Raw genomic sequence first — 15,421 nt, forward strand, 5'->3', positions numbered from 1 at the left:
GGTTTTAGTATTCGTTCCCTTGTGAAATTAGTACTAAATTGCAGTTGCACCATGACTTATCCTCCAATTACCTTCCAGGGGAAAATATATATTGTATATTGCTTTGTCTTATTTTGCCATTGTGCTGTGAGGAGTTTCATGTTAGAAAGACGTGGGTTACAGTCAAGGAATCCAAACCCAAACTTTAGTTCTGGTTTAGTAATCTGTACTTCTGAGGGGGTAATGCTTTATCCTCTGGAGTTCTTGTGTGAAAAGATAGCTGGTGTCTGGGGAAAGGGAGACAGAGAAAAAGAAAGCTATATTAGAAAGACAGAATATGTAGGTACAAACACATTCTCACTCTATTTTTTCAATTAATGAGACTTTTGTGCATACTGCAGGTGGCATTGGTGACATCTAGTTGAACAGGAGAACTTGAGAATGCCAGGAATGGATTTTTGGGGAATCAGCAGTTTCCCAGCATAGGATCCATTAGGCCAAGATGAGAAAATCTCTTGTTTGAGGCCAGCGTAAGCCTTCAGGTTGGTGGTGACATTTAAGGGCCAGCTCAGGGGGACTGGAATAAGCAGCATCAGAGTTAAATGGGAATAATATCCTCCAGGCTCCTTCCAGTTGGCATGTGGTAAAATCTGGGCACAAGTGAATGTTTTCCCTGGACTTTTCAGTGATAGAAACAGGACAGGAACCAGTGAATGGAAGGAGACAGAATGGAGCAGATGTCAGGGGAAAGGGAGAGGTGCTCAGGGAGAAGGAGGAGGAAGAATTGTGAATACAGGCAAGTGCACACACGCTAAGGGGAAGAAAAAAATAGAAGAGAGAAAGAAAGAAAAAGAAAAACACCAAACAACCAAAAAAAACAACCCCAGAAACCCAAATAGGCTGAAGAGTGTGGGGTCATTGGCATTGTGCTTCATTCTCCCAGATGGTGGCCTTTGTAGCACCACAGGAGTTGAGCCCGAGGCTCTGTTCCCTTCCCTCCTGCTCTTCTCGGGGGGAGCTCTGTCTCGCACCCCTCATCCTGCAGGCAATGGGGCAGCGCTGAAAGCTGCTCCAGGGCCTGAGCGAGCTCAGATGTGTGCACAGCTCACGCTCAACTCACTGGGAGCAGCGTGCAGTTGGGCTCTATTGAAATGTGAAGGGTTTGTGTGGGGTTTATTATAAATACGCTTCTCCTTGTGCTTCATTTGCATAAAAATAGCCTGGGTTTCTGAGACGAGCTGCTGACAATGTAGTTATGCTTAACATCACTTCCCTCCTGTAGTGAAATAAGTTTTTGAAGGGTTTTGATACTTTTGGTTCTCTCTTCCCTTTCCTACCTGCTAGATGCACTGTATGCATAGCGGAGCTTCTGAGGAAGGCAAGTGAATTCATTTGCCTCTAGTGGTGTTTGAGACACAATGAAATAAAAGGCTACTCATTTTGTAGGGGCACTGTGTAATCAGTAGTATGTGTTCTGCCTGGTCAAATGGTTGAAATGCTTCCCAAATGCAGTTAAGATACTCCACTTTTCTTTTGCTTCAGTCTGAAAACACTGGGAATCTGGCTGCAAAGTACTAAATTGGCTTTCTTTTTTTTAAGATGCTGAGAGGTGCACTGTTTCCTCAGTGCCCTCAAGTAATACTTGATTATGAAAATAAGTAAATAAATCCAAGCTAACTGTTCTCCGCGGCTTTCCAATACACCCCATTTTCCGTTTTGTTTTGCAGATTGCAAGAAATATATGCCTTCTGTCTTGGGCAGTGCTGAATGCATTGATGCTTAATAAGAAGAAACATTTGTAGTTTGACTGTGTTTTCAGAGTGAAGTTTGTTCAAGAGGGTGTCTAAACTGAAGTCTTATGATTTGATTTTAAAAGAAGTTTTTACAAACAATATTGGCTTTACTCATTCCCATGACAAGCTTCAGATCCTTAAAAAACAAACAAAAAAACTTGCCGTATTGTATTTAACCAGTGTGCAGCAATAATCTTTATTCGTGTAGTATCTCTCTTTGATGTTCTGCACTGTACCATATCTTATTTTGTTGAGGTGTTCAGATTTCTTTGCTATTACTTCCCCATTCCATGGTGGTCAGAATATCTGGGGACTTGCAACCTTAAGATCAGGCTCTGTTTCCACTGGCTCCCATGTTGTGGCATACCAACATGCCAAGCTACTCTAGGAATGACTGTAACGTGATGGCTTGTGCTCTGGATGTCCGTTTTGCATTCTTAGTCAGCAAAAGAATACTTGAATGTTAAAATTTTATTGTCCTTGAAGAATCAGCTGCATTTTTTTTCCCAGCCTGTCATGAAGACTGTTGAATAGCTTAGGCATATTCCCTAAATCTCTTGCGGTGTATAAAGCAAGTTCTTAATGAGCAAATGAACTGTCGCTAAACAGCACTTTCAGATGTCTTCATGCTTCTGCCAAAGTTCACGCTGATGAAGAGACAGCTGATTTAGAGAAAAATCTTTCCGTTTGAAAATTGGTGCTAGATATCCTGATGTATTTATGCCTGCCCTGTTATATAGTGTCAGGGAGCAGATTCTAAAGTGATGGTATGTGTGAAATGTCAGCACAAATTAGCTTTCCCTTAGAGCTCCATAAAGAGAAAATGTAAAACATTTTTTCTAGTGTAACCAAATTACTGAAGTAATTGCAGTAAAAATATCTTCTGCCTATTAGACTGCACAAAACCAGTGTTTACTGGATCTTTGCGATCCAGATGTGTTTGGAAAATGAATTATATGATCAGCAGTTCTTCTGCTGGGTTTTCAGTGCGGAAGTATGTGTTTACAAAATATGTGTCTTACTCGTGCACTTGCTTGGTTGCTGTAATGTGAAGCTGGAAGATGCATAGCTCGTGTTTGTAGAAAACAACATTGACTCCTGATAAAAAAAATTACGAGAAAAACTTGGGTAATTTCCTGCTATAACTTCATGCGAATTCTTGTTTGCTTTTGAGTGATACTCCTGTCTGATGACCCATGCGTTGTGAACTCGGGATTTTCTAATACAAAAGACCCACTTAATGCCTTTTAATTGAGAAGGTTGGCTTGGTACAGTCTTTCAGCTGTTCAGATGGGCCAGGTTCTGAGTCAGGAATTCAGTCTGCCTGGTGCTAGGTGTAGCTGGGAAGTAAGCAGTGTAGCCTTTGAGGGGAGAGTAAAAATATTACAGTATAGAAGTTTGCAATTAGTCATTGGCTGCTTCATTTTTAATAGAAAACATAATTTAGCAATTTTTTTAAAATCAGGTGCTCTGTGGATGTGTATAGTCTTAAATCCCCACTGCAAGTTGGAGCAGAAGGCCAGTTGGCTAAAACAGCTGAAAAAATGGAACAGTGTCGATGTTTGTCCCTGGGAAGATGGAAACCATGGAAACGAGCTGCCCAATTTAACCAATGCTTTGCCTCAGGGTGCAAATGCTAACCAAGGTGAGCCTAAACATATGCACTGACTGCAACATATAATATAACCTCTATCTTATGTACTCTAGCCTTGCAGAATTCAGCACTCTTTCCTGGGACAAGTAACTTTCTTGTTGAGGATTGACCAGCCAAATTTATTTTCACTAATACTATCCTTGCAGAAAGAATAAGTAGGTTTTTTTTTCATGCTGGGGCTGCAATATTTTCAAAGCAAGTATTTGTGTTTAGTTAGGTCTTCTAACTTTTCACTTGGTCCTTCTAAATACTTGTTGCATGAAAATTGGATGTCCTTGAAGTATGTCATGTAAAAGCTTGTTGTTTCTTTGCTTGACTACAATCTTGTATCCCTTACGGTGTTGGGGTTTTTATTTTGTTTGCAGTTACAAAGCCTTTGATACCTAGTCAAAGAGAGATCTGTTGCAACTGCATTAAACTGAGAGCGTGAGAAAGTAAAGCAGCTATTTGTGGGATGTGCTCTGTGTTGTGCAGTCAGCATTGCTAGGTGTGGGGTGGGGGTGTAGAGGCAGCATTCTGACTTCTCAGAGGAGGTGTCTCTTCTTACTTAATGTCATGCTTTCTAACTGAAAACGTGATTATTAAATCTGACAGAAGCCTTGTCCAGTCCTCTTCAAGCAAGATTTCTACTTTGCTAATCAGTGGGGAAAATGCAAGATATTTCCCTGATGGGGGAGAACCTCATAATCCTCAAAACCCTTAGTATTTAGATAGATATTTCATATAATTATGATAAAGTTAAAACTAAATGCTTATGGGGAGTGGCAGATTTGGGTTTAGTTGGGTTTTTCCTTGTTTATTTTTCTTGGAAGGAAAACTTCTTCTGAAGGAAATAGTTAGACTTAGTTTTTTTTTATTATTAATAAATGTCACATTCTGGGGCCAGAAGTTTATTCAGCATATAACTCCCTACACAGGTGGGTTTTGCTCTGTGAATCTCTTGATGTTCAGCCCAAGCTGGACAGGCTAGTGACAACTTGGACACGGCATCTCAGCATACATAGACAGTGCTGTGTCAACAGAAAGCTTTTGCCATGGGAAGATGGCCAGTAAGGGTTATGTCAGTCCCATGGCTTCCGTACCTTTTTTTATCTACACTATTTGTATATATTTATGACAAGAAATTAAAGTTAATGTCACTTTTCAAAGAGAAAAATTGAAAGTCCTTCATGTGCTTTTCATTCATCCCTGAGTCTGAGAAGGGGAGAGTTGGGCAGGTTTGAGTAGCTGTGCCATATACTTCCTAGTTTGTTTTCAGGAGAGCTGTCAAACGTCCTTCATCTTTAGCCATTCCCTTTGCGAAGCCCTGTTTAGCATTACCCTTGCTGTTCTGCAGATCTCCGTTTCTGAATGCAGAAGGAGAGGCGCACACTTGGTCTGGCCTGTTGGGTTATAGGTTGTGTAATGTCATCTGCAGCCCGCTCCTTGCAGAGTGGGGCAAGACAGGCCGCCATCGGCTTGGGGGTGGTGAATAGGCAGAAGACAAGAGTACTGTGAATGACTTATTCACATATGAATGAGTAAAAGCTGATGCAGCTTTCTGAACTTGTGAAAATGACAGATTCATCGAACAGGCCCCATCGGACGGTGTTCACTCGAGCCATTGAGGCGTGCGATCTTCACTGGCAGGACAGCCACTTACAGCACATTATCAGCAGTGACCTATACACCAACTACTGTTACCATGACGACACTGAAAACTCGCTCTTTGACTCTCACGGGTGGCCCCTCTGGCATGGTAAGTGGCTAAACCGGAAAGATGTTTCCATGACTTGCTGCTTTGTTCAGTTTCTATGGCATTATTTTGGGGGGGATGGTGGGGAGATGAATGAAAAGCCTGGCAAAAAGAACAGAGGCTCCCTTGAAACACTGGTTTCAGAAGTAGTCCTTTAAGTTTCTTTTGCATAGTTTTAAAAACAAAACAAAAAAAAGGCAAACAAAAAAGCCCTTCGGAGTTAACCTAGCAAAACAGGCCACTGCGGACATGGAAGTGTTGCTATTCCTCAATTATTTTCTCCATTTTAGAACATGTTCCTACAGCCTGCGCGAGGGTGGATGCATTGCGATCTCATGGATACCCAAGAGAAGCACTGAGGCTAGCGATAGCTATTGTTAACACACTAAGAAGGCAGCAGCAGAAACAGCTGGAAATGTTCCGGGCTCAGAAGAAAGGTAAATGTGGGGAAGAGAGAAGGGCAAAGGATGTGACAAGGTGACAATAACACCAGAATAGAACTTTGCATGAGAAAACTGTGTTTGAAGCTGTAAAACTGAAGAGGTGCCTTTAACTCTCCATTAGAAATGGTCGTAGTGGTAATGTAATGTTCTGGATATTGGAAGCTTTCTTTGTGAGCTCAGGAGGGCAAGGTCTTGATTCTGCCTTCTGCAGTATGTCTGACATGACTGGGCCTTTATCCAAAGCAAGGTTTTTGGTTACGCGATGTAAATATTAATTTGTATAATTTATAGGCTTTTAAACAGAGCTTTGTATTTGGCATGTCAGGTATTTTAAATTATTTCATCCTCTGACATATAATTTAGCAGATCTATATATTTCTGAGGCGGAAGCCTAAGTTTACATTGAGGGTAACACTGAGGCAAAGTCTGCACTACAGAAATTCATCAGATTTGTCAGTTTCTTTCCAAAGTCTCATACAATGCCCAAAATTTTATTGTTTCCAAATGGAGTTGGATTGACTTAAATGGAAATGAGTTTTTGAAATGCTGTTTTTTATAAGATGCTCTGTTATTATTCTTCTGATGAGCAATACCTTCCCCCTCCCCCCCCCCCCTTTTTTTTTTTGGAATGAACATTGTTTAGATACAATGTGTATGCCACCTGATGCTTGCTACCCAAAGGAATCCTGCACTGAACTCTTCTTGGCTACTACAAGAACATCTTAATTCAACCTTTTAGATCTTCATTGCTACTTCATTAACTATTTGTATCTTCATGCATTGTAAGAAAAAATACTACTGTGAAGTCATATGTAAATATTTCAAGTGTATGTGCAGGTGTTCTTCCGTAAATGAGCACTTAGTAGTTTAAATGATGACAATGTATACACCTGATTAAAAAAATCAGCTGGCAGTTTTTATGTGCCTCCCTTTCTGTTTCACAGTACCCAAGCTAGAAGTTTTGTATACTTATTTGGATCCTAGATTTGAACAAAACATAAAAGCATTTTATGTTGTTACAGGAATTTTTCGAAGTGATTTCTATCATGTAATGCACCTTTCTTTAAAATGCATCCTCATAAAAGGTTTGCAACTTTTCCAGCCTCTCAGGTCAGGGAGAGAAGCAAGGAGGGGTGGTGTATGCATTTACATACCACTGACGTGATGAGTCCGCTGCAAGTGTGCTGGTCATAGTACAGCCCCTTTTCGTTCCCAGTTGCTAATGGAGTATCTAGACATTTAATACTCCTGTTCAGTTCCTGTTGCATGTGAGCAGTGTCTGTAGCTGTCAGCTAGTATTATGCTATTATAAATAAAAGATGGAGTGTGTGAAATGTGGTCCATCCTATCCTGAAACAAAGAAGTTTGTCATTTCTGTAGTCACTCACTGCTTTTATATTCTTTCTTTGTATGTTCAAAATTTACATGTTTTTTAATACTGCAAAATGTTCTGATCAACCCTATAAGCAGATGAATTCTGCAACTCCAGCCCAGCTTTAGGTTTCAGTTCAGCAAACACCACATGCTTCTCCTTAGCTTTTATTCATGTGACTGATCTGATGTACATGGAACCACTTGTGTGGTTTAAAGTTAAATGCCTATATGACTGCAGGACTGAAGCCTTTGTTTGGTGTGACAGAAGTGAACCACGTAAGTAGACACAATGGATGAAACAGAATTATGAGTGAGTCAGTAAGAAGTCAATGTGATCAATCTTTTTTGGGTAATATTACTTGCTTCTGCATGTCATGTATTGCACATGCTATTTGTTGCTAAGACAATGATTTACATGTTAGTTTTTGTATTGCATATCATTTGATTATTAAACAACAACAATAAAAACTAAAACAACCTCATTCTCCTGAGCAATCAGTTCAACTGTGTGGCTGCATTTTGTTTTGTAGCTTCACACATTTAAATAGGTAAGAAGTAGGCTTTTTAGCATTTTAAAGCTTTGCAATAATACGTGTGGATTCTAAGGAAAGTGTCACTCCATGAATGAGAGTAACCAAAGGCAGCTACAAGGTAGTGTAGAGTGGGTAGAGAAGCAGAGCATCCATAGTAGCTTGTATACAATTTTTAAATGGTCCTAATGAGTCTGATCTCCCATACCTCAGTAGTATGTATGTGTCTAAGAGAAAAAAAGCTGGTTGGAGTGAAAGGGGAGGTTTAGTGGAGGACTTGTTAGTGTTAGGTCAGAGGTTGGACTAGGTGATCTTGGAGGTCTCTTTCAACCTAAGTGATTCTGTGGGAGCTAGTGCCAGAAGACCCTTAGTAAAAAGGAGATGCGGAGAATCTATACTTTTGTTAACCACAGCCATGCATTCTTCAGGTCATTGTGCTAAAGGATTTTGTCCTGTTTCAACTGATTTTGTGGGTTACAGTTACAAAGCGAAGTATCCAAAAAAGTATGTTGCTGACTGAAATTTTAGGATGCCAAAATTCACTTGATTCAATTAAAGGACATTTTTTTCTTACATACCTCATTTAACCTTTTTATTCCTTTTTAAAGGAGCTGTCATCCTGAGCTTATTACTTTAATAAATATTAAGATACATGATAAGCTCACATTTTATTTATTAAAATAGAGCATATTTTAGAGTATTGCCATTTATTTTAGCACTATCATTTACATTAAAAAATAAAAAATGGTACTACATCTTTTGAATCAGGAAAAAGTGGATATTTTGCAAAAAAAGAAGTCACCAGGTCTTTGCTATAATTTTTTCAGCAGGTGTTTTCAGAAGACTTTCTGATATTGAGTAAGATTTCAAAAAACACTGCAGTCGAAATAGTTGACCCATAATACACTTGCAAGGGCTTGAATGGTGTTTGTCCTTTGTTCTTTTTCTTTTTCCTCTTCACATATGCATAGAGGGCAGTGGATACGTCCTGAAAGATGCTGTTTTCTCCTTCTAAGCAGGAGTTACTGTTAATACTTTGAACTCTGTACTGAGAGCATTTTAATCACTTTTAGTTCTATAATTGTTGTAAGTGGCTAACATGCACTCTTTCTCTCCCTCCTCCCTCCATCTTTTCTAACACAGAACTCCTCCACAAAGGAGTAACCTCGATAACAAATCTTGAAGGTTGGGTGGGACACCCTTTGGATCCAGTCGGCACGCTCTTCAGTAGCTTGATGGAAGCCTGCAGGGTGGACGATGAAAGCTTCCACGGATTCTCAGACTTCATGGGTAAGGCTGTGCAAAGGGAGCTATCTTTTATACGTCTTCATTAACCAGAAGCATTTTTCTATTTTTCCATTCCAAATTAACTTTGGAGCCAGTGTTCTTATAAAAACTCATTCTTGAAAAAAATCTGTATTTCATGCCTGAAATAAAAGCAAATAAGCTTTTATAGCAGCAACCCTTTCCACATACCTTCCTCTGTCCTTTTTTCTGAGACATTACAGAAGATCATAAAATAGTTAAGGTTGGAAAGCTCCATAGATCTGCTTAGAGCAGTGTCAACTACAGCAGGTTGCCCAGGGCTGTGTCCAGATGGGTTTTGAATAACTCCAAGAATGAAGACTTTATAACCTCTCTGGGCAACCTCTTCCAGTGCTCAACAGCCTTCACAGTAAAAAAAATCTTTTCTCATGCTCAAATGGAACCTTGCATTTCAATTCGTGCCCATTGCCTCTTGTCCTGTCACAGGCTACCACTGAGGAGAGTCTGGCTCTGTCTTCTTTACATTCTCCTATCATATATTTATACACATTGGTAAGATCCTCCTGAGCCTTCTCTTTTCCAGGTCAAACAGCCCCAGCTGTTTCAGTCTCTGATTGTATGAGAGATGCCCCACTCCCTTAATCATCTTTGTAGCCCCTCACTATATTTGCTCCAGTATGTCTGTGTATGGGGGGGCCCTGAACTGGGCACAGCACTCTATATGCCTCTCACCAGTGCTATAGAGGGGAGGGATCAACTCCTTGACCTGCTGGCAACCCTTTTCCTAATACAGCACAGGGTGTTACTGGACTTCTTACACATGCACATAATACTTCAAATGAATGACAAAACACTTAAAAATGGTAACGTACACAGTCTACAAAGAGTATTAATTGGAAAGTAGTGTTGCAGAATTAATGCATGTTTTCAGTCAGGTTGTGTATGCCCAATTTCAGTATTTGCTTCCCAGGAGCTTAAGTGATGCATTCTTCATTCTCAGTCTGTTTCCATCTCTGCAGTAGTTTGTGTGGACCCCATCCCTCTACAGCTTTTTTACATGCACATTCCCAATTTCCAATCTTTTTGGATCTTTGCCTCTAAACTTATTGTATTCATTTAGATTTTCTTCAGTAAACTTCTAAACCCATAAACACCTATTGTGGAAGAACTTTTAATTAAAAGAAATCAGAAATCAGATTATTTGCAATTACCAAACCAAACCAAAACGCCACCACAAAACAAAACCCTGCCAACAAAACAAAAACCCACAACAACCCACAAAATAAAAGTATTATGTGTTGAAAAGTAACTTCCCCGTACACATGCATATGTGTTCTGCCTTCTCGTATTCTGCACTTGCCCATCTCCTTACATCTCTCCATTGTAATATTTTGTTCCCTAATAGGACTGTTAACTGCTAGAGATTGGAATAGCATTTTGTCTATGGTAAATCTGTGAAGTGCCAAATGAATTGTTAGTACTCTTTAAAGCAATTTATGGTTTGGTCTGTATGAAATTTACAGGTAATCTTTACTAAAAGTAAGAATTGTAGTGTCATTAAAATTTAGAAACACTACATATGTTTATCACAAATACAACTGTTACATATAATACAAAATCCTGAAGAGAGCTCCAGCAAACAGTGAATGCTTAAAAAGTTGTGAAGTTATCAGGCCTACTGCCCTTGCACAATCCTAATAACTTCATCTGAAATCTATGCAGAGGTATAAATGCCTTCCCTTTCCACTTACACAACATTGAGGCTTTAAGGAGATACAGAAATGGATGGGGAAAAAAAAAAAAATTGAAATGCATCTTCCGATTTTGGCCATGTTAACACAAAGCCGTAAAAAAACTGCCTTTCTCCAAGTCATACAGTTTAAAGACAAATGCTTATTTTCACTTGAGTGGTTATTTTTTGAAACCCAATTGTTTTGTGTATTTCTCCCTTGTGAAATTGGATCAGGTAGTTTACATTGGATCTTTGGATCTTGAAATCAAGCTAAGTAATTTAAATCATTTAAAGAAATGAGTGCTGACAGAGGTAGCATTTGTAAATGTGGCAATGTAAGCAGATTATGGATTAGAATGGCTTACTGATGTGCTGTTCTTTGTTTCACCCTTTACAGAGAACATGGGGCAGTGCAAATCTCTGGAGTACCAGCACCTGCCTGCACACAAGTTCTTAGAAGAAGGGGAATCTTATTTAACGCTGGCCGTGGAAGTAGCATTGATAGGGCTGGGACAGCAACGAATAATGCCAGATGGCTTGTATGCACAAGAGAAGGTTTGTCGAAATGAGGAGCAGCTCATTTCTAAGCTACAGGAAATTGAATTGGACGATACTCTGGTGAAGATTTTTCGAAAACAAGCAGTCTTCCTATTAGAAGGTAGCTCAATATAGATGCTAACTGCTTCTTTAAACTGTCTTCACGTATAGAAGCCCACAGAACTAGTATTCCTGTGGAAACTGACCTTACATACTTAAGACGTTTTTTGACGTAGAACTCCAGCAAAATTTTGTTTTCAATCTCATATGAAAATCAAGCATATGCGTAATAATACCATGACTGTAGAGATAAGATATCTGCTGACTTATGAGCCTTTAATTTTAATTTTTATTGCATTTTGTTCTTTAGATCTGTTACTTGTCATAATCTCCATATCCTAATTATACAGCCCAGGCTCACAATTTAGTCTTATAGACATCAGTTATCAGCAGTTCTCAGGTAGCAGAATTCTAAAGGTCGCTTGTATCCTGGACTGTCAGCTTTGTAAATGCATGACGATTTTTACTTCTTTTCCCAAGTGAAGAGCTTAGAAAATTCACTTAAAATTGTTGGGACAGAAGTGTAACATTTTATTTATAGCAACTAGGAAATGAATCCTCTCTGGAATTTCAGTCATACATGAAAATTAGAATATGTGTTCAAATATTGAGGCTTAAGGCCTGATCATGTGACTAAACTGCGACTAATGCAATTTTCTATTTGGGAATTGTGGTGGATTGCAATAAAATCTTCAGGGAAAAAATTGCATGCCTTTGCATGCCTTTTTAAAAAGGCTTAACATATCACTTAGCCTCATGTTTAGAAAGTAGCCTCATGGGTTTTGACGTTGTCTTTCTTGCTTTTTTTTTTAATGGAAGAAAAAACTTTAAAGGAACTAGTTAGCTGAAGGTAAGGTCCAAGTGTTGAGTGCCCGCTCAAGGGATGGCAGTAATATTGCTCTAGGTGTGTTGTGAAGACTGTTACACAGCAGTCAGGTTTTGCTTTCTTTCTGTGAGACATTCGTCTTTTAAAACTTCTCCTTTAATGGAAAAGACACAGTATGCCCAGATCCTTAAAGACTTTGGTACCTGCTGATGATGCCATTTGAAACTGCAGAGAAGCTGCACCATAGAGAGAGTTTCCATTATGGTTTGGCTATACTGCTGCTTTATGGTCTTTGGACAAGAACAGCTGCTCACTGGATCCAGCTATTAACAACCGCAAGACAGGGATCCTATGGATTATAAAATCAATTTGCTGCATCTCCATACTGTTAAAGACGCTTCATGAGGAAAAGGCAGCATTTGTCTCAAATGTCCTCTGATAATTCTGGTTTACTACTTTGATCACTGATACATCGTTGTCTTAGAGTAGGAAATAAGTGATCATAGCAAAAAATCTGCTAAAATAGCTACCAATGAAATTGTGGTGAGCAGTGTGCAAAGAGGGTCTTGCATTACTGTTTGCTGAGAAATTCAGCTTTCCTGCAATAGCTTCAGCTTACGCCACGTTAGGCAGAAACTGTCACCTCACGTGGAGGAAATACTGTGCTGTGACTGAAGATCGTAATCATATCAATTGTGTTTTTATAGTTAAAGTCTTGTAGACATAACAAAGAAAGCTTAATCCAATATTAAGCTGATTTCTATGTTGTTAATGCAGATTAATGCCTCCTGTATGTAGCTAACATTTGGTGTGTGGGAAAGCAGAATGTTAAGACTGTGTTGCAAGAACTGTTTTATTTTTTTGTGTGTTAAGTTAATGTTAAGTTTGTGTTTGCAAAGTCAGTGGCAGAATATATTTTCAAATAAATGCTTTGTCATGTACTTCTCATGTCCTAACTGAGTTTCTGACTGACCACCAATTGGCAAATGTACATGAAATGGTTTCTTTTGTTGAAGCAATGCTATCTAGTTTTCAATGGCTTTCAACTTAACTTAAAATGATTATATGAGGCACACTGTGTCACCTACTAAATCTTCACATTTCCTTTGTAATCAGTCCCAGTCTTCACAAATGCCGACCTATGGAGCTCAGATTTTTTTCCATGCCTAGTGATTTTTATCTTTGCGTGTTGTGCTAAGGCGCCAGTCAGAAAAACATTGCTGAAACAGCTGTGCTGCTCTTAGTTGTTACCACTTCCATCTCGTGGAGTTCATCCTCCTCTGCAGCAGAAGTGGCTGCTGCGTAAATTGTGCACATCCTCATCTGCTTCAATGTAGGGCCAGTCATGTTAGTTTGAATTGCTGCTGGATGCTGTTTAAAGGACGTGTGACTCTGCAGTGAAGTGTGCTCACCCAGTCATTGTCCATCCAGGTGTGGTGGGCTGAAATCTCTACTACAGGAGGAAGTAAAATCCTCTTCTCCCACAGTAACTTCTAGGACTGCTGGCTGGTATCTGTGCTGTAATTGCCCAGTAATACTTAATGTATGATTCTTATTCTATATCTTACAGCATTTTATTCTAGCTGCTGAAGTCAAAAGCTGCTTAACACAGTGTTCCTGTTAACAGGAATAACAGCCTCAGGGTTGCAGGAAAAATGTAATAATGGGATTCATAGTCACTGTGAACATTCAGAACTCAGCAAGGAAATAGTTGAATTTCAATTTTCTTCTAAATCGTCATTTCTGCTGTCAATCGACACCACTGTTACGAATTTTAAATACTGCAATGACTGCACTGAACATGTACGAAATCCATTCTCCTAGCAATTGGGATAGTTTCCCAAAGCAAATATAATTTTTAAGATCATGGGGGTGTAACAGACTAGCAAAATGACCTTTGGTACAAGGTCTGACCTAGTCTTCTCTGGAGACAAAGTCCATATCCAAGGGATATTTAAATACTTAATGTCACGTGAGACATTAATAGGGATCAAGTACTGCTATAGTGATTGGTCATGAAACTTCAGTCAAAGATAAGCGCTTTTCCACTGTAACCACACTTTTTTTTTCCCCCCAGTGAATTTTGAGAAAGAAATTATGCACCAACAGTGGGTGCATAGGGATTTGTGTGCATAACAAAACTGTATGGAGGCAAAACTGGTTTTAACACCTTCGACTTTTGTATACCATAAACTTGTTGAATGAGCTCCATAATGTGCTGGGACCATTCTGTCATTTGTATGTGCATTGGTAGCATGCTTAATACTATGCAATTTGCAGTCTGTCTCATTTTCTCAAAGAATATATAGTATATAATACATTTGTAATATATCGTTTATATATGGTACATGTAGAGTATGATTCACAAAAAAAATCGATGCAGTTTTTAACTTTTGTACAGCAAACTCTGTCTCTGAATTCCAGTTCTAACTCAAGATATAGGTAGTAGTTTTGAAGGTGCAGAATTTGTGTTTTAACAATCTGTAAAGATGGATGTTCTCTTTCTCTTTCCCACAGCTGGACCATATAGTGGTTTAGGTGAAGTCATCCATCGAGAGAGTGTTCCAATGCACACATTTGCCAAGTATCTTTTCACCTCTCTCCTACCTCATGATGCTGAATTGGCATACAAAACTGCACTGAGAGCCATGCGGTATGTATTCACGAGTCATCTAGAAACACCACAAGTAGCAGTTGAGAAAAAGGGGGGAAAGCTTGATAAAGCTTATTCCCTTTAAGGAGAAATTACTTTGGTTTTGTCATGTGTAAAAGCAAGTGATGTTTGTAATAACTACAGTATAATCATCTATAAATGTACAATTAGTGTTTACCTGCAACTGTAAAACAGCATTCTGTTACAATCTTTTGTTCTAGAATACCCCTCTGGGGACATGTGGTTTTGTGTTCAGCAATGGCAGCTCTAGCACCCATGTGTTTGTGTGCACGTGATGGCAGTGGTGAGGAAATAAGGAAAGAGACATCCTACCAGCAGTCTCAGTGTCTAAGTCTGCTGCTTAGCCTGTTCTATAGGACTATTTGTTCCACCAATCGTCTTTATAAATTAGCTCTCAATGGTAGATTTGAAACCATATGGTGTGGTCTGAGCCTGTGTTTTTTTCTTGTACTTCACAACTAAGCAGTCTTGCACGCTTCTGGGTGAACATTAGGATTTAAATGGAGTATGTCATATGACAACAAAATGTGTGACTTGCATCTCATTTGTCTTCAGTAATTGGGAGAAAGATGTTTCTTGGGGAGTGCTCAGTGTGTGTTGGCTTAAACTCAGGGCAAGCCAGATTGCTAATGGTGGCTAAGAAGAGTCCTGTGAAGGAAGTTTCAATGGCCTAAATGATCAGTGAAAAATCTTTGTTGTCCTCCTACAGTGCAGGGAAGAAACTGGCCTCGTCTGGATTGTTTGGTTGCTATCAAGAACTTGTAGTAAATTATGGTTGACGAAGAATAGGAGCAATCAGGTATCCAACTAGAGACATA

General features: G+C 39.2%; 1 protein-coding gene across 4 annotated transcripts in view; it reads left to right on the forward strand.

Moving 5' to 3' along the window:
* Positions 1–15,421, forward strand: part of ZSWIM6 (zinc finger SWIM-type containing 6) — a 115,194-nt gene that overhangs the window by 85,097 nt on the left and 14,676 nt on the right. For 3 of the 4 annotated variants that reach the window (XM_040540396.1, XM_040540398.1, XM_040540399.1), the window contains exons 5-10: positions 3,238–3,417; positions 4,988–5,164; positions 5,452–5,598; positions 8,652–8,798; positions 10,904–11,164; positions 14,447–14,582. In XM_040540396.1, the coding sequence (XP_040396330.1) occupies positions 3,238–3,417; positions 4,988–5,164; positions 5,452–5,598; positions 8,652–8,798; positions 10,904–11,164; positions 14,447–14,582 (1,048 nt within the window). The remainder of the gene's footprint in view (positions 1–3,237; positions 3,418–4,987; positions 5,165–5,451; positions 5,599–8,651; positions 8,799–10,903; positions 11,165–14,446; positions 14,583–15,421) is intronic. The other variant, XM_040540397.1, reaches the window with a different exon arrangement.

Source organism: Cygnus olor, chromosome Z (genome assembly GCF_009769625.2).
Source record: "Cygnus olor isolate bCygOlo1 chromosome Z, bCygOlo1.pri.v2, whole genome shotgun sequence".
Lineage (NCBI taxonomy): Eukaryota > Metazoa > Chordata > Aves > Anseriformes > Anatidae > Cygnus > Cygnus olor.